Source organism: Tachysurus vachellii, chromosome 22 (assembly GCF_030014155.1).
Source record: "Tachysurus vachellii isolate PV-2020 chromosome 22, HZAU_Pvac_v1, whole genome shotgun sequence".
NCBI lineage: Eukaryota > Metazoa > Chordata > Actinopteri > Siluriformes > Bagridae > Tachysurus > Tachysurus vachellii.
Genome location: NC_083481.1, coordinates 13,578,804 through 13,603,052, shown reverse-complemented (window position 1 = coordinate 13,603,052; position 24,249 = coordinate 13,578,804). Strand labels below are relative to the sequence as shown.

The 24,249-nt window shown below is 37.3% G+C and overlaps 1 protein-coding gene and 2 long non-coding RNA genes across 5 annotated transcripts in view; 1 reads left to right on the top strand and 2 right to left on the bottom strand.

The window, feature by feature from the left end:
- The window catches only part of cpne5b (copine Vb), a 107,915-nt gene that overhangs the window by 61,676 nt on the left and 21,990 nt on the right, over positions 1-24,249 (top strand). Inside the window, exons 8-13 of the mRNA XM_060858744.1 lie at positions 6,745-6,848; positions 7,123-7,227; positions 12,213-12,254; positions 12,408-12,483; positions 15,528-15,581; positions 17,324-17,385. Coding sequence (XP_060714727.1) covers positions 6,745-6,848; positions 7,123-7,227; positions 12,213-12,254; positions 12,408-12,483; positions 15,528-15,581; positions 17,324-17,385 — 443 coding nt within the window. The remainder of the gene's footprint in view (positions 1-6,744; positions 6,849-7,122; positions 7,228-12,212; positions 12,255-12,407; positions 12,484-15,527; positions 15,582-17,323; positions 17,386-24,249) is intronic.
- Positions 9,278-16,822, bottom strand: LOC132838434 (uncharacterized). The gene is made up of 2 exons (XR_009647637.1): positions 16,017-16,822; positions 9,278-10,427 (listed from the first exon to the last, which is right to left on the bottom strand). It is a non-coding gene; the product is annotated as an uncharacterized LOC132838434 (long non-coding RNA).
- The window catches only part of LOC132838433 (uncharacterized), a 38,020-nt gene continuing 31,328 nt past the window's right edge, over positions 17,558-24,249 (bottom strand). The window contains exons 4-6 of one of the 3 annotated variants that reach the window (XR_009647635.1): positions 19,856-19,908; positions 18,683-19,557; positions 17,558-17,798 (exon numbers count right to left, since the gene is read on the bottom strand). This is a non-coding gene — a long non-coding RNA (uncharacterized LOC132838433). Of the gene's footprint in view, positions 19,558-19,855; positions 19,909-24,249 lie in introns of all 3 variants that reach the window. The other 2 variants (XR_009647636.1, XR_009647634.1) reach the window with 2 other exon arrangements.

Genomic DNA, 24,249 nt, shown 5'->3' with positions numbered 1-24,249 from the left:
TTTGTCAAGTTGAATGGTGACTTCAGCTATGGAATGTAAGATGAGATCAAGGTCCTAAAAGTAATATTTCTCACAAGTAATTTTCGGCACATATATCAAATTGAAACTGGCCTTTGGGGATACTTTACCTGCCCCTATTGAAATTCTGCTGTGCACCTCACCTTTTACTGAGCCTGTTAGCTATTTCACAGCCCTATTTGGTATGCTGTTAACATTGATATTCAGAAGAATGGATCGCGCTACACTGCTGATGAAGCAGATCTGGTCGCTGCTGCAAAGACCATGCCATTTTTCACCTACATCTGGCAGAGTAATGTGGCATTTTCTACGATCAGGGAGCGCTGAAGTGGGTCACATCGGCCTACATTTGCCTATTAGTGGCAGAGACGCAGTGTCAGGTTTCTGTTATTTTTGCACCATGCAAGCTGATAAGAAATGAGTTTTTAATAAGCCCTTAGAACAAAGTGAAGTGCAAATTATATGATTTAGGTTAATGCTCTTCAGCCTGGGAAGGAGTCACTGACAAAGGTAGGAGGGCAGCATATTATCTCACCTCTTTTACCTGTAAAATGATCAGTATGACTTAATCAATCACTTTATCTATCAGTATTTATTGAATTTCCTAATTCTTTGAGTAACATTCATATGTGAATTTGCGATAAAGCAAAATAACACAAGAGGGACTGTGTTATTATGAATACATAAAGATCAATGGCTCTTGCTTTTGGCTTGTGACTGCAACCAAATCATAGCCATTATGTTGTAATCTCCAGCATTATATTGCTTTTATGCAACAGTTTACAAAGCAAGCGAAAAAAGTCATGAACATTGATTTGTAGCAGCTTTTAATATAGTCCATTTCTTCCACCACAACGCAGTCCCACCTCAAGGGATTTGCTGCTTTGCAATATTTTTCTCCATCTATGTACTGGTAATGTGGAGGTGGAGGAGGTGAAGGTGCAAATGTTCCTGCATGCGTTTGACCAACTCTGATTATGGGATGGAGGTGTAATTATAAAAATAGCTACTTTTAGATCACGTTTGTCATTTTTCCAACTATACTGAGATTTGAAAGGGATTTGTATTAAATAATAATACAGATGTAACTCAAGTGGATACTAATATTCCAAAAAGAAAGAATATAATAATAACTGATGTGTTGTAAACATATCTATCTATCTATCTATCTATCTATCTATCTATCTATCTATCTATCTATCTATCTATCTATCTATCTATCTATCTATCTATCTATCTGTCTATCCCTCTGTCTGTCTGTCTATCTATCTATCTATCTATCTATCTATCTATCTATCTATCTATCTGTCTATCCCTCTATCTATCTATCTATCTATCTATCTATCTATCTATCTATCTATCTATCTATCTATCTATCTATCTATCTATCTGTCTATCCCTCTGTCTGTCTGTCTATCTATCTATCTATCTATCTATCTATCTATCTATCTATCTATCTATCTATCTATGTCTTACCTTCTATCTATCTATCTATCTATCTATCTATCTATCTATCTATCTATCTATCTATCTATCTATCTATCTATCTATCTATCTATCTATCTATGTCTTACCTTCTATCTATCTATCTATCTATCTATCTATCTATCTATCTATCTATCTATCTATCTATCTATCTATCTATCTGTCTTACCTTCTATCTATCTATCTATCTATCTATCTATCTATCTATCTATCTATCTATCTATCTATCTATCTATCTGTCTATCCCTCTGTCTGTCTGTCTGTCTATCTATCTATCTATCTATCTATCTATCTATCTATCTATCTATCTATCTATCTATCCCTCTGTCTGTCTATCTATCTATCTATCTATCTATCTATCTATCTATCTATCTATCTATCTATCTATCTATCTATCTATCTATCTATGTCTTACCTTCTATCTATCTATCTATCTATCTATCTATCTATCTATCTATCTATCTATCTATCTATCTATCTATCTATGTCTTACCTTCTATCTATCTATCTATCTATCTATCTATCTATCTATCTATCTATCTATCTATCTATCTATCTATCTATCTATCTGTCTGTCTGTCTATCACTCTGTCTGTCTGTCTATCACTCTGTCTGTCTGTCTATCTATCTATCTATCTATCTATCTATCTATCTATCTATCTATCTATCTATCTATCTATATGTCTTACCTTCTATCTATCTATCTATCTATCTATCTATCTATCTATCTATCTATCTATCTATCTATCTATCTATCTATCTATCTATATGTCTTACCTTCTATCTATCTATCTATCTATCTATCTATCTATCTATCTATCTATCTATCTATCTATCTATCTATCTATCTATCTATCTACAGTGGTTTAAATTAGAAATTTACAACCTCTGTTTTTTCTTCAGTGGAAGGTGGTATTTTTTATATATTTTATTTAAAAAGAAACCTTTCGGGGTTCAGGCCACACTCACTTCAGGTTTAAGTACAAATACAAATCGAGCCCTAAACTGGTACAGAAACAGATATATAGATAGACCGTGTCACTGCATTATACCGCCTACATAATCTCTGTTTGTGCTTTGTTCATTTTAAAAGCTTGTCATCGAGGAACCCTGGCCAACAAGGCTTGTCTGTGTTTGGTGATAAAAATACACAGATTGTGTTCTACTAAAAACTATGAGGATGTCATTTGCAGTCTGTAAGCGACCCAGGCAACAGCAACACCATGTTGACTAACTGTAGCCCAGATAACAGACCTGGTATTCTAAGGATGTTTGATTAGATGTGCCGTTTCCTGTCGCAGTAATCTCCTCTTCACTTAAAGCATGCAGTGTGCACAACCTGCACTCCTCATAAGAGCTACTGTATCATGTGTTGTACCACTCTGAAAACATACCTACAGATGGGCTTTGAGAAAACAGGTTTCTTCATGGCTTTGCTGAAGCAACCTAGGGATTATTGAGAATTAGTTTATTCAGAAGAAACAAGCAAACAAAAAAAAAGAATAGTTGTTTTCGAGATTTACCGAATGCAGAAATCTTGCCTGCTTGTTTTCTTTGTCAAATCTGTGGCAGACTTTACTTCCCCTGAGACCACTTACTTGTGATAACCTAAGAAATTAGCCAGTTTAGCCACTGTGTACCGAAGTGAGCATTACGAAGCTGATAAACGTAGAGGAATGAGAACATTTTCAGCACACCACAGCACACTCTGTGGTACAGAGCAATAGCCTTGTGTCTGACCGTGTCAGTAAATCACTATCCGTTTCAACACATTTCTCAGCTCATTTTTTCTGCTGTGGTTCTGTGATCTGTGATTCTGTCTAAACTTGTGCCAAACTTTATATAAAAAAAATATCTGTAACTCTTTAGTCAAAGGTTGCTTTCATTGGACCGTCATTAGACATCCAGGAGTGCTGCATAAATCTTTTAGAATGCCAAGCAGGAGAACTTGTGCAAACTCACAAGGTGACTTTAGAGGTTGTATGCAGTATAACTGTTGCTTGTGTATAAATGACTTTTTTTTTTTTTTTTTTAATTTGTTGACACTTGTTTAATCAGCAACCACACCATGGCCTTAATGCACTTGAATAAATAATAATCTACACTGAATTTTTTTTTTTTTATAATCAAAGCATTGCTGGGGTGTTTATTAAAGCCTTATTGCTGATCGCTTTTCCTTATTGCTAATCTCAATTGCTAATGTGATCTCTTTTTTTGTTGTAAAATATGCCAGAATACCTTTTTATATTCTGTTCAGGGTTGTGTCTCCTTATTTTGGTTTTAATAACAAAGCACATAAAAAAATCCCATAAGCTCAAGGACAAAATAAGCTTATGTTCTGTAGCAGTCCAATACTAGAGTTGATGTATGCAAGTGCCCTTTTTCTGCAACATTTCCAGCCTCCTTGAACACATAAGAGCTCTTGGTCTCCTGGTGAACTTGGAAAAGTACTTAACACTGAACACATCATTTATTCACTTAATTCTCTTATCTACATTATTATGCTTGCAAGTCAAATTGTAGACGCTGTTATAATTACCCTTGGTGTGCTGGCACTCCTTTCAAACATAGAAACATATCCTGTTCTCAGTGAGAAGTCTCCGGTCGCTAGCTTGCTGGTGAATTCGAGGCTTTTCTAACAGCAGGGCGTGCTTGGAAGAGTTTGTCTTATTTATTCTGAGATGTTGTCACACACTCAGAGAGAGAATCTCCTCAGGTGGACACAGATGGTAAACTTCACTGAGAGCAACAGGTGCATCATTCTGAGACACTTTTAAATACAGCATCATTGCTTTCTTAAAGCATTGATTATGACCATCTTCCAATAGAACATTATGTATATCATATATACACTACATTGCATACACTGCCAAAGGCTGTGGGACATCTGCCTTTACATGCACGTGAAATCTGATGACATCTCATTCTTAATCAGTAGGGTTTAATATGGAGTTGGCCCACCCTTTGCAACTATAACAGCTTTAACTATAATGGGAAGGCTTTGCACAAGTTTTAGGAGAGTGTTTATGGGATTTTTTCACATTGAGGTCAGGCACTGATGTCGGACACTAAGGCCAGCCTCTGCTCCAATTTATCCCAAAGTTGTTCTATCAGGTTGAGGTCAGGACTCAAGTCAAGGACAGTCAGGTTCCTCCACACCAAACTCTCTCATCCATGTCTTTATGGATCTTGGTTTGTGCACTGGTGCTCAGTCATGTTATAACATTAAGGGTCATCCCTAGACTGTTCCCACAAATTTAGGACCTATATCTCCTGCAAAGCTGCTTTGTGACAATGTCCTGACCGCATGCTTTACGCCACAGCATCCGACACTTTGCATTGATTGCACTTGGTGATGTAAGGCTTGGATGCAGCCGCTCAGCCATGGAAAAACATTCCATGAAGCTCTCTGCGCACTGTTCTTAAGCTAATCTGTCTTCTGCATACTGTGTACGTCATCATGCGCTGACCACCCTCTGTGATTTTACGCAGCCTACCACTTTGTGGCAGAGTTGCTGTTGTTCCTAACTGCTTTTTCTTTCATTTCCTTACCTAAAAAAAAAACCCCATTAACCTAATCATTCATCATTGCTTTAGAAAATAGGCAATAGAAAATATAGGTACCTTTCGAATCAAAGTGCTGCCAAAAACCTCTGTATCTTCTATTTAATTGTATTATTCCTGATAAAGCTCTTGATGATTTTCTCAGACTCCTGATGTCTATGCCTGGAAATGGTCTAACTGACAGTCAGGGCAAAGAAATACAGTGTTATTTCAAATAAATAATGTCCTTGAAACCCAGACACTGAAAAAGCATTATACAATTCATTTTTAGTAGAAAGCATTACGAGGAAGCTGGCAAGTCAGGGTTATGTCAAAGGTTTAAACACACAAGGCAAGCAAGAAGGAAAACAAATCATTGTTGGAATATTATTTCTCACATCCTGCAAATTTTTACCAATTTTTATCAATTTGGCCCTTATACTTTAAACAGCAAAGAGTGTGATGGCTTTTGCTGTGTTTGTCACTCTTCTATTGACTGGCTATGGTAGTCATCAAAGAAATGTTTTCTGCCTTCTGTCCTTGAGGATGCTGTATTCAGAGAAGAAAGAAAGAGCATAAACGAGCCAGTGAGGAGTGTTTTCTAGAAAAACACAAAACTGTTGGCAGGAGCAACAGGAGTCTTCCAAGATGAAGAAACTGCTTGAATATTTTCAAACCATGCAAGTGCAAATTACATTCAGAAATATGGCATGCTCTCTGGCATGATTAAGAGTATTATGTCTATCTCCACATGTTAATTTGCACTGCGGTGACACTTTTATTTTCAATTCAGCGTGAAGTCTGATTCATTTACTAATCACTGTTGGGTTGTGATACGGAGGGGAAAAAAAGGAAAATATACATTTATAACTTATGATTACACAAAACGGATTGCTGGTGAATGTTCACTGTTAATATGTTAGCATTGTGCTATTTTGCTACAGTAGGTCAGCCAAAACTCTTGTAACTAAGGACTGTTGCTAATCAAAAGTGTGATACACATCCTGGACATCCTTCCAGCACACTCAGTACGGTTTAGCATTGTAGTTTAAAGCTGATGTCAAACAGAAAAGAATGGGTTTCGTTTGAGTCGGTTCTTTGCGATGTTTTTTCCTCATGTCATCTCAAGGGGTTTTTCCTTGTCACTGTCCTCTCTGGCTTGCTCATTAGGGACCCATATCTCCTGCAATGCTGCGTTGTGACAATGTCTGCTGTCCATGCAAACTGTCTTGACATAAATTACATGTCTTTGTGTTCTTCATTTTGATTTAGTAGGTAACTACATGTTAGATGTAGTTGGTATTATTTAGGTGAAATAATCGATGCAGAAGGGGCGAAAAATTCAACTAGCATCCAAAGTCATTATTCTGCCCTGACTAATGTTACATATGTACAGGACCTCTTTAATACACCTTATAATATGTACAAACCTATACACAGGGCATGCTTTAGTGCAACGTCGTATTGCAGGCTTCATTATGCTCCTTCGGTGTGTGAAATGTCAGAGAAAACACCAGATTCACTGTAATGAGGCTCGCTTTCTCCTGGCGGGATTACAAAAAATGGGTTATAGCTTAGATTTTCTGCTGCGTTGCAGTCAATTAAAATGCAGAGAACACAATGCAGTTTTTTAATATACACAGAATATGCATACAGTATAAACATCAGCTTAGATTTTTTTTTTTTTTCTTTCGGCAGGATAGTGCAACCATGCAGTTTTGCGCCAATAAGCTGGACAAGAAGGACTTCTTTGGGAAGTCGGACCCCTTTATGGTGTTCTACAGAAGTAATGAAGATGGAACGTAAGTTTGCTCTTGTATTCGAAATATCCTATAAGATAATATGATACTGATGTCAGTTGATGGCACTGATTTACAGTAGCAACAAGAAACTTTTAGCTATGTCCTTGAATATCTTCACTAACCATTAGACACTATTTCATCCTATATTCCTTGCTAGATGTGGACTTCTAACGATTAATGCGGCAGCTGGCCGATTCCCTGCTATGTGTTGTGGTTTATTTCTCAGTAATAAAACGCCTCTACTGGCTTGTCACTTCCCTTCACTCTGTCAAAGGTTCACCATCTGCCATAAGACGGAGGTGGTGAAGAACACCCTCAATCCAGTATGGCAGTCTTTTAACATCCCAGTGAGAGCACTCTGCAACGGGGATTATGACCGGTAAGTTTTCTGTATCACTGTACCACATGGAGGTGCCTGCTAGAGGCGAAGCCTTGAATCTGTACAGCTTTCATCTGTATGGCCTTTAATCTCTGGAGAGCTGTTCATCAACAGCTGGGGCATCATTCATTTCAGTTGCTTTTCCATGCAACTGGTTTTCTTTTGGTTCGACTGTGCAAGAAAAATATAGAGATATAAAAGATAAGCTTGGGCAGGTTAACAGATTTCAAACTGGTTTGACATGGGTGCCATTTAGCATATACAGTACACTACATACGTTGCACTGAATTACAAATGCAATCAAAACTAATCATCTATCAGTAAATTTCTAGTCAAGTTCCTTTGCTCCTGCCAAAAGAAGCTATAGTTTGAAACTCCTGTTTCAAGCATTTTGTAGCATTACTATGTGTGAGCGATGATTTACATGCTGAAACACTTCATTAGGCAACTGACTCACCTCTACTGGGGCAAGGCAAGCTTCAACAACACTCCAGTGGCACACACAGGGGAACTCGGAGAATCCTCATGTGAAGATGGCTGATGAACTTAGCACTGAGTCCCTGCCATCAGTCTAGCCTCATTACCATTAATATGCAACTTTACCCTAGGAAGGTATATGTAGTTTACTTTTAATGGTTTAATTGTTGGTCTTTAAGCCTTCAATATTTGGTATACAATCCACAAAAGTTTTTTTTAGAAATATTTCAAAAAAGAAGCAAAATTTTCTGCAGATTAAAAAGAAAAAGAAAATCTTGACATGAGTAAAAATAATAATAATAAAAAAAAACATTAGATGTGGTTTATTGCAATCTCATAATAAGAAATGTGGCTATATTCAGGATATCCCGCGCAGCTGCATGCCCACTGCACCAGTAACAAATCCCAAGTCTAGGCTCATTGATATTGGGAAGTGAGCTTGGATCTGGTTGAAACGCTCCACGAACTCATCACTCTGGAGGTGAAGGAGGGTGGTGTATGTCTTTCGAGTCTCAAAGTGCCAACTTGGTTGTGACAAATGTTTCCAGTGGGTGGTCCTTGTCGCGACAGACATTACTGCTGCTTCTCTATATCATCATGATTTGTTGGGCCCATCAGGAGCACTGGGCACAAGTAGAGCCTAGTAAAAATAAAGTGCTGTTGCATGTATATTATTATCATATTGAAGCGTTAAAGCTGTGTGTTGTATACTGTTGTCACTGACATGTTAAGAAACACGTTCTGTGTTGCTTGATCAGCCTTAGTGCAGAAGTGTGAACAGTTTGTTCTTTTTTTCTTCATGCTCCACATTGTTCTCACCTCCTGTTTCTTGTATCTCACATTTTTAGTTTTTGGTTTGCTTGAGCAAGAATTACTGAGCTTGAATCTATCACACTAGTGTGGCAAAACATTTAATAAGGGAACCAGAGGGACTTCAGAATTGTTTTCTGTTTCACCACAACCTCAGAATGGTAACTTCTGATGAAGAACCTTCAGGACTGATCTGGCCAAGTAGCTCCAGGAACAGTTTTGAGGAGCTAAAATTTTAAAATTTGGGGTAAACATGTCAACTTTGGTATCATTTTTATATTATTTTATCTCTAGAAACACATGCTGAAACAATAGTTTAGCACAGAGAATGTTTACAAGAGAGGTCGTGAGGGGGAGAAGTACAAATCAAAAAGCCTGTGGCAATAAGCAGGGCAGATGTTGAAGCTTAGTGTTGGTGTCAGATACTAAATAAACAATAAATTTGCATGCAGTAGTGTGCCAGGACACCTGGATGGTGTGTCTATATACAGTACTGTATGTGTGCTTTCGGGGAAACTGATTGTTTTTAAAAATCATCAACCTTATTTGTATATTTTTTAAATATAAAATCCAAAGAAGAGATTAAACACCATTTTAATAGTAATGGATATGTAGCTAGGAAACAAAATTGGTAAAATATTGTCAAAATATTTCTCTGGTGAAAATCCATAGCATGGGTAAGATCACAGACGTACGTACCAGGCAGAGTCAAATCTCGCCCCGATGACCCAATATCTGATAAGATATGTTTAGCAAAAATCCATCCACATATCCTTTCTTTATTACGCTTCACCAAGCAGAGCTCCATCATCCACTCACGACACTCAGGTCTCTGTTGTCAGTAATAAGTGCAGTGTTGGCAAGGACAGCATGTATTTTACTTTTTTTCTAGAAATAGAGCTAGCTAAGCCATCAAAAACAGGAAAAGAGCATACTCGGGTCCAAGAAGAATAAAAAAAAATAGCAGCATGGGGGAGTAAGTGGAGCCCCTTTTACTAGCATACTAACATAAAAAAAATGACAGTCTCATGGCTATCATCAGACTTTGTATAGGAGCAACAGCACCTGCTATTTCTAGTCTAATAGGATTAAAAGCATCATCCATCAACAATCATCTGTGTCTGCATGGGATTTTAGTAATATGTTGTGCTAAAATATTGCCCCCCATCCCCTTCAGACTTTTTTATCATCCATTTAACAAAAACGAAGCTATTGTAGGACACTTCCATTAATGATCATATTTTGAACAATTAACAAATGTACAAGTGTGTGGTTGAATCCTTTTTAGTTATAATACAAATATTATCTCAGTATTAATGCCAGCAGCTGTCCAAAACTCATCATTCCATTATGGGATAACGTCAGAACAGCGGTCTTGATATTTGATAGACGTGCCGGCACTCCTCCATCACTTTTACCCCACTCCATCTCTACCTTTTTCATTCATTTTTCCCTTCCTCCCTTTCGCTGTTCCTTGTGAGATCGATGGGTTGAGAACACTGTCTATTTCTGTACTTCTGCTGGGATTGTTGACTGACAGCTGCTTCGGGGATTGTCTTGACAACAGTTCCCTGATGGTGTCGGAAAACAAGGCGTTCAGGTGACTGAGGCTTTGAAAAGGTGCTGACTCAATGCCTTTGAAGATAAGACAACGGCGGAGGATGTGACCACCTACGCATCTGCATGTGGAGGGGTGTGGGTTTTTTCTTCTTTTTTTTTTTTTTTTTTTTTTTTGCTGCTTTCTTCTCCACAGTGGTTGTGTGGTGTTTTCTTGCTTCTTGCTCTAGTTGAAATTTTGTGATGTGCTGCTGTAAGGGTTGGGAAAAAGTTTCGACAGTTCTCTGGCATAAATGTAGTTGGAAAGTAGAAGAGAGGGGAAAAAAAAAACCACTTCATAAATCCTCCAAGAGCATCTGTAGGTGGAAAAAAATAAAGTTGTTTGATTTTGATTCAGCCAATGATGGTTTTACAGTTCAGAGGTCATAAGAAATGTAACAGCTCTCATTAAGCTAACTCAGCCAGAATATTTTGAAGGCACTAGCAAAGCATGCCAAATCGGTTGCGCTAAGAATGCTCTTTTGCACTTATGAAGAGTTTATGCAAAACTTTTTTCCAAAGTATTCTTAAGCTCTTTTTTTTTTAGCAGTCATAGCAACTTTGCCTTACAAAAGCAATAAGCCAACAATTAGCACTGTTTTGGTAAACAATCTTAATGACTTAGTGAGTGTGTTATGTATCAGCTGTGACCAGAAAGGCCTGAAATGTAACACAATGTAATGATGCTTTCTTAAACGGTAAATGAGTCTTGCTTACACTAATGAGCTTATTTAGGGGAATGTGCCGTTTACCCTCATTAATATTTGCAGGTGGCCACATTTTCCTCCCAATCTTGTCAGTGTGAGCTGCAGAGCAGAAACATCTGCTGAGGGATGTAAGATCCTGACTTCCTATAGTCTTGTCTTACAGTATGCTGTGAATATGACTGATGGCTTAATTGAGGCACTGCGAAGCAACAAGCCAATTAAAGTTGCTGCTGACGATGACAATCCCTAACAAGTGTTTTGAACACACGTTTTGTTTGTTAAAGTAAAATGAATGGCTAAGCACAATGACCAGCCAAGGCTGAAATATGTTGTTTTAGCTGAATAGCCTCATTTACATCAAAATCTTCATGTCTGCAAATATTTTAGGGGTTTATGCACAAAGGATTTGGAGTCTGATTGAGTTTGTTTGTCATTCTTTTTTCACTTATTATCCCTTATTACACTTATTAATTATTACTTATTTTCCCTGGTGGTCTAGTGGCTGGGATTTGGCACTCTCACCGCCATGGCCTGGGTTCGATTCCCAGTTAGGGTAGAGGTCAATAAAGTGTTTAAGGTCCTGGGATGTTGATCAGAGAATCTGGTTTTAAACCCCAGCACTGCCAATCTGCCACTGTTGGGCCCTTGAGTAAGGCCCTTAATCCTCTCTGCTCCAGGGGCTCTGTATCATAGCTGATACCCAACCTCCTCAGATATGCAAGAAAAAGAATTCCACTGTGCTGTAATGTATATGTGCTGATAATAAAGGCTTCCATGCTCCAATTCATTCATTATTGTTTTTATTATTATTATTATTATTATTATTATTATTATTATTATTAGTAGTAGTAGTAGTAGTAGTAGTAGTAGTATTGTTCTGTAATCAAATGTTATGTTGGCAATAGATTAAAAAAAAAAAAGCGAAAAATTGGTCATGAAGTTACAGAATCCATCCTGATACTCCTTGCACCCATTTTTTGTCACATAATTGCTGGAAACATCATTGCTTTCTACATCTCGTAACACAGAGTGACAAATATGGCCATGTATGACATTTAAGGACTCACTTTCCAACAGATCATTGTGAAGTATATGCTCAGTGTCACGTACCTGTCCATACCAAGCCTTTTGATTCACTGTTATTGTGTTTATGGTTATGACTATGTTTCTGCTCTCTGTCTTTAACTCTTGCTCAAGTATCTATGTTCGTACAAACGTAACTGTTTGTCTGCTTATCATTTTGGATTTGTTTGTCTTTGGAAAAATGAAGAAACTTAACATGGACCTGCCACCTGTCACTTTTCCATAGGACTACAGATTTAATTGCAGGATATGCAAAACATACTATCATTTATGGTGTAGATCTTAAATCTTCATACTTGTTCTATCTTTCAGAGCGATTAAGGTTGAGGTGTATGACTGGGATCGAGATGGAAGGTACTGACAAGTTCATTTCTTCATGAAACCAAAATAATTGTCAAGTGCAACAGAAACAGCTCAGTATCTTGCATGCCATTGGATCATCTCCTATTTTATGCATTATGGATGATTTTGAATCCTGTATTTTATTTCATTTTTTCACCCTTTTAGTCACGATTTTATTGGTGAATTCACCACCAGCTACCGAGAGCTAGCCCGAGGTCAGAGCCAGTTCAATGTGTATGAGGTGAGCTACTTTACAAATGTCTCAAACCATCCCATCAATAGTAATGAATTCAGTTCTATTTTATTTGTATACTAATTTTGACAACAGAAACACTCAACGCAGCTTTATGAAATCTGGATGTAAATTTAGATCCCTAATGAGCAAGGCAGAGGCAACAACGACAGAGATGATGATGCAGAACAAAGGCTGAGTGGAAAAAGACAGTATTTTAAAAGGATTGCATTCATATCAGGAACAGCTTAATATATTTCCATACGTGAATAGTAGGGTGTATCTTCACTTGAGAGTTGTTCCTCTCTTCTGGGTGACACCAGGAAACAAGGCTCATTAGCATTCCTGCAGGTGAGATCTGCAGGATTGGGAATTATTATCCTATTATTATAGGATTTAAAAATCCTTGTTGGGGATTTTGCTTTCTGCATTTATGTCAGATTATCTGTTGCCTTATGGATTGCTGGGTGCAATGCAAAAAAATTGTAATCTGGGATGAGCTATAAGCAATAAAACCTTGAAATAGATTTCATTTAAAATAATATTTTCCATGGATATAAAAAGTCTACACACCCCTGTACACATAGCAGGTTTTGTGGTGTAAAAAATATATTATATATTAATAATCACAATAATAATAATAATAATAATAATAATAAAAATAATAATAATAATAATAATAATAATAGTAATAATAATAAATCATGTCAGAGCTTTGTCCACACTTGACACGAAATTACAATGTTTCAGAATTAACACTTTTTTAGGAAAAAAGTAAAACTTATAATAACCTAAGTGCGCGAGTGTGCACACTGTTTTATAAGAGTCTGCAGCATGGCATGTCCCACTCTTTCTTGCAAAAATATATAGAATTGTAAGAGCATTTCCAGTATACAGACCACTTCAGATCCCCTCACAGGGGTTTATTTGGATTCAGGTCTGGGCTCTGACTTGACCACTCATAAACTTGGATCTTCTTTTGGTTAAGCCGTCCGTTTGTCGATTTGGATGAATGCTTTTTAGGTCGCTGACGTGCTGAAAGGTTAAATTCCTTTTCATCTTCAGATCACTAGTAGACACCTGAAGGTTTTGCACTAAAATTGACTAGTATACAGTATGTAGCTATTCTTGATTCCCTACATCTTGCTAAAAGCCCCAGTTCCTGCTGAGAAAAATAAGCTTAAAAAGCGTGATGCTGCCATGGTGTACCATCGGGATTGTGTTCTTATTTTAGCACCAAACATACCTTTCAGAATTATTACACCTTTTTGGTTCTGGTCTCATCAGACCCTAAGGTTTGGGGTGATAAATTTGAGCTTGGACTTTTTTTTTAGGAAGGTATTTCTTCTAGCTCACCCTTTCCCCACAGCCCAGACATGTGAAGAATATGAGCGAATATTAGTGTTGTTACATGCAGAGAGCAATCTGTACTAGTCAGATATTCCTGCAGCACCTTTATGTTGCTGTACACCTCCTGGAAGTTCAATTAAACCAAGAAGATGTGAAGAAAAGCCTACAGAAACAAAGCTTTCGTTTTACAGACAAACCCCACATTATAAAAGTGTGCACACTTTTGCAACCAGGTTATTATGTCACTTTTATTTTTTTCTATTTTTTTCCCTCTTCATTTTTGGATGTTGTAAATTAAAAATGAGGGTTTTTAAGGATTCAGGATTTTATTTGTCACATATGTTCCATGATCCTCCTTATACTGCACATATAAACAAGCTAAATTTAAGAAACTAAATTCAAAATAAGGACGAATAGAAGAAATAAGAAATATGAAGGAATAGCAATAATCTGAATCATATTGAAGGTGATGTACCAATAGAAAAAGTAACATGATTCTAACATGATTTGTCTTTATTATTCATTCATTATTTTTATCACCAATAAATGGTTTTTAAGACTTTAAGACTGGGGTGTATGTGAGTGTATGTATGTATATATGTATGTACAGTATATGTATGTGTGTGTATATTGACTGCTTAGCCAGTTTTTGTGTAACAAATAACATTACAACTAATTAAGTCAGTGGTAAAAAGTTCAGCTTTTCTATTGACAGACCTAAAGTTGATTAAAGCATAAAAGAGCCCATTTTACTCATCGATTCTTTCAGTGTTTAAAGAAACACTGTGCATTAGTGATATTTTCTTCTTGGATCCTGGATGTGAAAAGCTAGCAGGTGGCCAGACCCACTTTGCCTTTTCGCTTTGTTTGGACATCAACGTTTTACCTCTGTAGCTCTTTGTGCGTTTGCAGACACCAGCCTCTGCCACATCCATCTTGCTAAATTGTCAATAATATGGATGACCTGGCCAACGTTGCCCTGACTATCTCTTCCACCATCACGAAGCATGGAGTCAAACGCTTTCTGAGCTCCTTTTATTATGTGATCTCGCATGTGAAATAGAGATAGGACACCAAGATAGGAAAACAAAGTGGCTAAAGTGGGGAGAGATAGAGAAAGAAAATTGCAGATAGATTATTCACTGGAGCACTGTAATTCTGCTATCTTGTGACTGAATAATTCCATGTGACACCACATTTACCTGAACAGTGGAGAAACGTCCGGGTTCACACCCTAGCTACGTTTTCTCACGTCATTTCATATGAAAGCCCTGGACTGTAATTTGTGCTTAAAAGTTCCATGCCATTATGTTGACTTGATAAACTGTTATTTTTGTATATACAGTACACACACATATATATATATATATATATAATATATATATATATATAATGTTATTGCGAGTTATCTCATTATTTTGAGACCTGATCTCATTAATTCGACTTGTGACTATTTTTCAATTGAATATTATATTTCTGTGTGCTGTTCGCCAGACCCTAATCCAGCTGTTGCTATAATTCAGGAATGACATAGCAACACGTTTTTCAGAACTTGTTGTTCAGGGCTTCTGTTATTCTGAGAAAAGAAATATTGCACTGGATAACAAAATATCTATTCTATGTTGCTTGGATGTCTTCCACCCAATCTGATATGTGTGAATGTATTTAGACTTGGCTTCTGAACAGTTTCTCCTGGTTTGTAGGTGGTGAATCCAAAGAAGAAGATGAAAAAGAAGAAATACGTCAATTCTGGCACAGTGAGTTAAACTTTGGAACGAACACACACACACACACAAACACACACACACAGTGATGGTTTGTTTCGTTTCATTTATAGAAAAACAAAACGAAGCCACACATCCTCTGCCTGCAAGAACACACACTTTTCACATTATTCTCTATCTCGTTTCACACCCCTACTAATTAAACAAGTAAAAAAACAAATAAATAGCGATTTCGTGATTTTTGCAGCTGCATGAGTTGTATCATGAATCCCTTTGACACATCCTTAGAAAATGTAGTATTTAAGTGTTTGTTTGCTGTTCACCATATTAAAAAAATGAGAAAGGTTAGAGATGATGAAGAACCTCTGACTTGGGGAGGAAGAGACAGGGCGGTAGCTCTGTGAGTGATTCTAGAAGTAGACAGAATCTTTGTATCTTAGAAGAGTTAAAGTGACATGAATCCATTACCCAGACTGATGACTGCAGCACAGATGCCTCATTTCCTGTCTTCTGCATCACAAACTCATCCTGGCATCATTGCCTAACTTCAGCTGCTTTGCTCGATCTCATCACTCATTGTCTTGTCCATGGACACACAAAAAGCATTAAGGCAGGCGGTTTTATGACAACATGCACCACTATTGCATTACAGGAAAGATTCCAGTAAAGAATTAAAAAGGAATCAGCAGTTAAGTTAAGTTGATTGTTGATCTGTGGATTTTTGGGATGTAAGGACTAAAACACAACAAGGCACAGCGGTTTAGTGTACATCATGTACACCTCTGGGTGTGGGGGTCTAGGGGTTTCCTCCAGGTACTTCAAGCTCTGCAAGGTGAGTTGCGGCGTGATTGGCATCTTTACATTGTCTGTAATTTGATAATGGGTGTGTGAGTGTTCCTTGTGCTTGGTCGACACTCTGCTCAGTGTTCTCCTGATAGACTCTCCCCATGACCCTAGCTAGGATAACAGTACAGTAAATGGATGGATGGATGTAATGATTGGATTGATGGATGTAATGATTGGATTGATGGATGGCTGGACGGACGGACAGACAGACGGACGGACGGACGGACGGACAGACAGATAGAATTTTAGTTCCATATAAAGCTGTGTAAAGCCATAAAACAAGCTAATCCCTGTTATCATTTTCATTATATTATATTGTATACTGTATTATATTGATAGTAGCTACAGTGAGGGAAACTTCAGCTCGGTTTTAATGAATTGCCAAAAAGCTTCCAAGTTTAGATTGAGTACTTAAATGTGTAAAACACTTTGGTTATTTATCGAAGCACAAAATATGTAATTCCTGATGCCCCAAGATAACACAATAGTTGACGTTATTATAATAATATATTCTTTTACAAGGTTAACATTAATCTGAATTCAGTATAAGAAGCAACTAATAATTATGACTTAAATCTTTTTTTTTTTTTTTTTGTTGGGTGCATTGGTTCACACACCTAATCAGAAACATAAAGAGTCCAAAGTTTACTGTTCTTAATAAATCAGCAGTAGGTGACTGATTGTGATCTGTTGTATAACTGTGTTTTAATCTATTTTACAAAAAATATACAGAAAAGGCTGATCAAAGGTTGGTCAATTAGTGAAACCTAAATGATTCATTGCAGCAGTTTTGGTTGAAGAAGACTACGCAAATTACCAATTCTGTCAGCATTTTAAAACAAACAGACAAGACACACAATTTCCTTTACTCACAATACGTAATCGCTTAACCATTGCCATGTTTGTTGTGTGTTTTCTTTTTCACACAGGTGACACTGCTGTCTTTTTCCGTGGAGTCTGAATTCACTTTCCTAGATTACATCAAAGGAGGGTGAGTAGAGATAAGAAGCCAGCAGCTGTGGGGTGTTTATTGACTCTCTGAATCATTCTGTGTTTTGTTGCCACTTTGTGTTTCCATACATAGAAACGGCATATGTGTTCATATTTTTGTATTTGAACGCTGATTTAAAAGTGAGACAGAGTGGGAGAGTTTATTTCATAAGTTTATTTTTATATAAGTTTATTTCAATATGTATTTGAGGAACGTTACTCGTACTCAGAGACAGGTTGCACACATGCTGAAGCTGATTTTCTATGTGCATCATTCATGATGTTATCTGGCATGTAAGAGTCAACGGGTGTTTACAGTTCAGTCCTCCAAGGCTGCCAGGTTTATTTTCTTTTTTTTCCAAGTCGGGGTGTTCAAAACGGTGTCTAGACCACTACAGTCACTTGCCTTTAAACCTGAAAGCAAACATCATTTTTTTTAATGAAAAATAAAATACTAATACGATGAGGAATAATATATCAAGCATTAAAATCAACAACTAATAATTGTGTTTATTGCCAATATAATTGTCACCAGTATAGCCCTAGATGTACTTAGCAAATGAACGTTTGTAATAATATGGCTTCCACATTCATTATTCAGATGTGTGTAAAACAACACTTGATCTACTGTAGCACATCTTATTATTTACCTTTTTTTTTTTTTTAAATATCATAGACTAACAGTACAATCCCAATGTACAGTATGCACTGGTTATAGACTATTTTTATTGCGCTTTTTATTTTCCATTTTGTACAGTCCAATTAAGAAATAATGCCAGTTGTAATTGAGCAGTGAGTTGTCCTCTGGGCAAAACAACATGCCCATTAGGCTTTTTGTGCAAAACATTTAGAACAAAACATAATTTCCAGTTTTAAATATTGTGGTTACATCACGCTGTCAGACCGACAGGAGCTCAAGCAGATAATGTGAAGGAAAAATACACTCCAAGGTCCAAAATACAAAGTCCAAGTTCAGAATCATGTGTAACGGTGACGTCAGTGCCCGAAGTGTTTGAAAGTCCACAAGTACACCTGAGCTTAAGGGTGGCTCAGTGACAGACCTGTGGATCCCAGGATTCCAGTCACTGTTATAAAACTCACTACTAAACTGCTTTGTAATTACACATTTACATTAACTATGTTGATTCAAAAACTACTTAATAGAGATTGACAATCACTATGTAGTTTAATTTGAGACATAAACATCTGGCTACTTATCCTTCTGTCCTGTCACATGTCAAAACAGGACAACCAGATCTAAAAAAAACAAAACAGTGCCTGGATAAGCAATGTCTTACAGGCTCGTCAATTTCACCCGGGTAGACGGGGCGTTCCTTACTGTCATGTCTCTGAAAGAATGAGCGCAAAGCAGCGTGAGTGCGCAGCGTACGCCTTCTCCAGACAGATTTATTTTGCCAATATTTTTTGAGGGAACCACTCAGCCTGGATAATGCATGGCATATTTTTTCTTTTTTTTTCAAAATGGCTCCAGTGCTTTTAAGTGCTTGTTCAATCTGATATTCTAGAAAGAGCAAAAAAGGGGTCACCTTCAATCAACTAGACAGCATCCTTGACAAGACTGCTTTTGATGGTTCTGCACAAGGAATGTAGATGTTTAAAAATGTCTAGTAGATAGTAAGCAGATAAGAGACAGTTAACGTAAAAAAAACAGACAAGGGTTTCAATGTCCATTAATGATACATACAGTATATATACTAATCTGTCTACTGAATCTAATCAGCAACATTTACAATTCAGCTAAATGAACTTCAAGCCTTTTCCCTATTGAAGTTCTGGCAAGTGAGAAAACTCAACTTTGTCTATAGATTTTTGATTCTTATGTCTTTGAGATAAAGATACTGGCCTAACTGTTGTGGCTCTATTTATCAATGTGGATGGTTTCCTTCCATAAACAACCCCATAAATTTACAGATTGTTTTGTCATTTAAAACGGTTTTCTTTGTTGGTGACATACAAATTGAGTATAGCCAATATTAATAATAGAAAATACAAGTATCTCACATGATATATGATATAAAATCTTGCATTATCTTTGTATGCAGTAGCATTACAATTTCTCCACATGGGAACTGTCCGGTTCCAGCATGACAGAGCTCCTGTGCACAAAGCACGGTCCATGAAGACATGAATTGCCAGGTTGGACTTGAGTGGCCTGAACAGATGAGAGGAGAATACAGAAGGTTACAGTATAATGAGTAGATATTTGAATTTTTTTTTTAAATATTGGCACCGGTCGATAAATCTTCCCATTCACACCTGGTATGCGACAAGTCAGACTTTTGATGCCATATAACGCACGTCTATAAACACGCCATATAACGCACGTCTATAAACACGCCTACTCGGACATAATGCAAAATTTGGACATAGAGTAAAATATCCAGCCATCCTTCACTTTTTAATGTACACACAACGCTCCGGCAAGCAACAAAGTCTTATTCAAACAGTACCTTGAGATGTCAGATCAGCAGCCCAGTGGTATTGAACAACACATGGTTAGCTCCTGCAGGGACACAGATGTGCAATAAAGCAATTCAATCAAAAACTGAAAACATTTTACCTCACAAACAATCCAGCAACTGGTTCCTCCATAGACATGTGCGTTACATCATCTTCAGCTGTTACCCTGCAGGCTCATAAGCCTGTGTCTCCCTAAATGAAAGCTAGGATGATAAGCGAGATGGTAAGCTAGAACTCCTAGCGCACCATATAAAATTTCCTACGATTAATTTCATGTGAAGTGACCTTTACATGTGTTCTGGGCTTTACAAGCCACTACGTATTGTAGATAAAATACTTGGAATTACACATAATATTGTTGCCTTTAATTAATGACTTTTGGTCAGATTTGTTCATTAAATGACTTATAAATGTTACCTATACCCTTCTACTACCCTGCTACTTTATACCTACATTTTCTAATTTTCTACTTTTTTTTTAATTCTGTTAGATGGCTGAACATAAAACAAATCCTCTATGGGAATACTTTACAGAGCTAACACCAAGGAACGCAAAGTGCAACTGTTCTGTAATTTGTTTATGTCGATATTTTAAGAGACAGAAAGAGAAGCTGCAGTATTTGTACAAAGTACAAATTTTTAAGTGAATATTTCTAAAGTTCTTCAGTGAATAATACATAAATATTATGCACAATAAAGGTTTTTTAGTTTTACCAGTATTCTGTCTCATTTACTGCAATTAAATTAAATGCTATGTCGGCCTCATTTCACCAAAATGGCCACAGTGTTTTCTAGATTTCGGCATCTGCCATTAAAAAACCCATATCGGTTGACCACTAGTTATTATATAGCTATATAGTCTACTGTATATATTAATTTCATACAGTGGCAATTATAAACAAAAACACAGAAGCGCTGTCAATGTGTCAATGAAATTACTGTGTTATTGATCACAGAGAATGAGTTATTAATAGAAAGAAACAACAGCGATGCCAGCTGTACAATATGTGAAGTGTATTTTAAAGTTTGCTTGTATTTGATTTGATTGTAAACGTAATTGAGATATTTGATTGGTGTGCAGTCTGTAGAACTTAAAACACGTTACTTTTTCTTTGTTTTCTTTGACTTGTCCCATGCATTTAGTGTATAAAGTGTTCTACTGTATGAAGAAATTTCATAAACAGTGTATACCAAACCTATAATAATGAAGGGTTTATCAAATTCCTTTTCAGTCTGATATGAGTTTAAAATATCTCAAAACATCTTCACTATACACGTTTAACTTTAATCTTGAAGTCCAGGCTTGCTTTAAGATGTGCTTAAAGTCTTCAGTAATCCGTTTTGTGTGTGTGTGTGTAATAGGAATGAATAAGCAGGCTAGTGAGCAACATCTGCTAATAGAAATCAATTATGAGTTGGCTTGTAAAGCGGTAGACCAGAGAAGTGGAGAGGGATTAAATAGTAATTAAGGAAGTGAAGAAGGGACTGACAGAGCTCTGGATTAGCATCAGTGTCACATTGTTAAGTGGTCAGGGAAATGGAATAAACAGACATAAAAACACTCACTAGGAAAATTAGTTTCTCCATCTGCATTACACATACATACACAAAGAGAGAATGAGTGAGTGAGTGAGTGAGTGAGTGAGTGAGTGAGTGAGTGATTAATATGATACGATTTAAGGACGGCTTGCTGTTTAGGACAGAGCCACATTCATATGAGGTGAGTGTGTGAACATCAGGAGTGTTAAAGTGTCCTCTTCCATCAGTTCATTTAACAGCATTTATAAAAAATGTACAGTCTGAACACACACACACACACATACACACACAGTACATTATCTACACAACACTTCAGGATATCCGTGTATGCTGTATATTCATTAACATTTTATTCTGACACTGAAACAAGTAACCTTTGTGTAATTCACAGAACATTTTATTTAGCTCTGTGTTGGGATTAAACAGCAGCCATAAAAATGCACATGGGACTGGATTTTAACAACAAACTCTACCACACCACAAATTTACAGAAATCTGCATGTAGATTTAGATCCTTTATTCAGGGGGAGTCAGAGGAAATCTGCACCAACAGCTCCGTTTTTGGGTTGGTGTGTGTTGGTTAGTGGTACAGTACTCTCACACAATCTACATGGATATTTATATATAAACATTTAAATACGTAAACATTTCCCTGTCTTGCTTTGCGCCTTTCATTAAGACAAAAGTCCAATTTCCAACTGTCTGTCCTTGCTTGCAATACTGTAGAGGTTAGTGTACTGGCCTTTGGTACAAAGCTGTGTGTCTGTGCTTTAACTCAGGAGTACATTGAGCTCTTTATTAAGACAAATGTCCCATAAGTACTCACTGTCCTGCAGAGTTGTAGATGCTAGTGCTACGGACTTTCATGCACAATGTTCCTGGTTGAGTCAATGTCGCTTTGCTTTTTGGTTTAGCTAAGGATCGCTTTGAGGCTTTTATTAAGACACAACTCCTATAAGCAACAGCATTGCCACTTGTCCATCAATGGTGTAGTGGTTACTGCCATAGACTCTGATGTGTAGTGACATGGACTCTGGCATGTAAGAGTCCTAGTTCAAGTCTTTGTGGCTTTGCTTTTGTTTTAGCTCAGGAGCAGTGTTCAACTGTTTATTATGACAAAAACCTTATACACAGCAGGCTCCCTTGTGGGGTAGTGGTTAGTGCCATGAACTCTGGTGTGAAGGTCCCTTGTTCACAGCTGTGTTTACTTGCTTTATGTTTCGGCTAAAGAGCATGTATAGCTATTTATTAAGATAAAAGTGTCATGTTCAGCAGTACAATGTGGTATAGTGGTTAGTGCTGTGGCCTCTGGTGTGTGAAGTCCCTGGTTCAAGTTGGTGAATCTTTTGTTAAAGGCCATCTATCCTAAAGTGGTATAGTGGTTAGTGCTGTGGAAGCTTGTGTGTTAGGTTCATGGTTTGAGTCTGGGCACCTTTGTCTCAGTTTAGGATTGCTTTAAGATGTTGATTGAGCCCAAAGTGCTGCAAGCAGCAGCAATCCTGTTTCTTCTGTGTTGATTGAGTGGTTAGTGACATTAATTCTGTCCTGTGAGCTCCTTGGTTCAAGTTTGAATTGCATTGCTGTTGGTTAAGCTCATGCTCAGGTTAAGCACAGTGGGGTAGTGGTTAGTGCCACAGACTCTGGTGTGTGTGGTTCCTGGTTCAAATCTGTATATTCATGCTTTTGTTTTAGCTCAGGAACATGTTCAGCTGTTTATTAATATAAAAGTGTCATGTGCAGCAGTGCTACTCACTTGGCAGTGGTGTAGTGGTTGGTACTGTGGACTTTGACGTGTGAGGTTCCCGGTTCAATTCCCTATCTTATTGCTCTTTGTTTTAGCTCAGGATCATGTTCAGCTGTTTATTAAAATAAAAGTGTCATATGCAGGAGCGCTATTTGCTTGGTCATGGTGTAGTGGTTAGTGCTGGGGACTCTGGTGTGTGAGTTTCCTGGTTCAAATCTCTTCCTTAGGTTTGGGCTCAGGAACATGTTCAGATGTTTATTAAGATAAAAGTGTCACATGCAGCCTCTTACAGTACCTCTTACGTGGCAGTGGTGTAGTGGTTCGTGTTGGGGACTCTGATGTGTAAGGTTTCTGGTTCAAATCCACATACTCTTGCTTTTGTTTTTGCTCAGGAACACCTTCAGATGTTTATTATGACAAATGTCCTATGTGTAGCCGAACCTCTTGTATTGCATTGAGGTAGTGGTTAATGCCGCAGACTCTGGTGTTTGAGGTCACTTGTTCAAGCATGTGTACCCTTGCTCTTTTTTTAGCTAAGGAGCAGGTTCAGCTGTTTATTAAAATAAAAGTGTCAAGAGAAGCAGTCCTACTTATGTGGCAATGGTGTAAGGGTAAGTGCTGGTGATTCTGCTGTGTGAGGTTCCTGGTTCAAGTCTTCAGGTTTTTTTTAAACAGTTGAGTATGTGGAGTGTGTTGGTGTTATGATTAGTGATTTTGTGTAGGAGGTCCTTGGTCACTAGGCCTTTTGCTTTGCCTTATAATTGCTTTGAGCTGTTTACTAATACAGAAGTCCCATAAGCAGTCATTTTCCTGCTTGTCTTGCAATAGTGTAGTGATTACTGCTATGGTTTCTGATGCAAGAGCTGCCTGGTTTGAACCTCTGTAGATGTAATATTTTAATTTACTCTAGAATTGCGTTGAGCTGTTTACTAAGACAAAAGTCCCATAAGCAGCCACAACAGCACCTGTCTTGCTATAGTGTAATGGTTAATGGTACTGCTGTTGATGTAAGAGATGCCTGGTTTGAGCCTGTGCAGCTATGTTTTTAATTTAACTTAGCTGTTAATTAAGACAAAAGTCTGATAAGCAACAGGCATGCTAA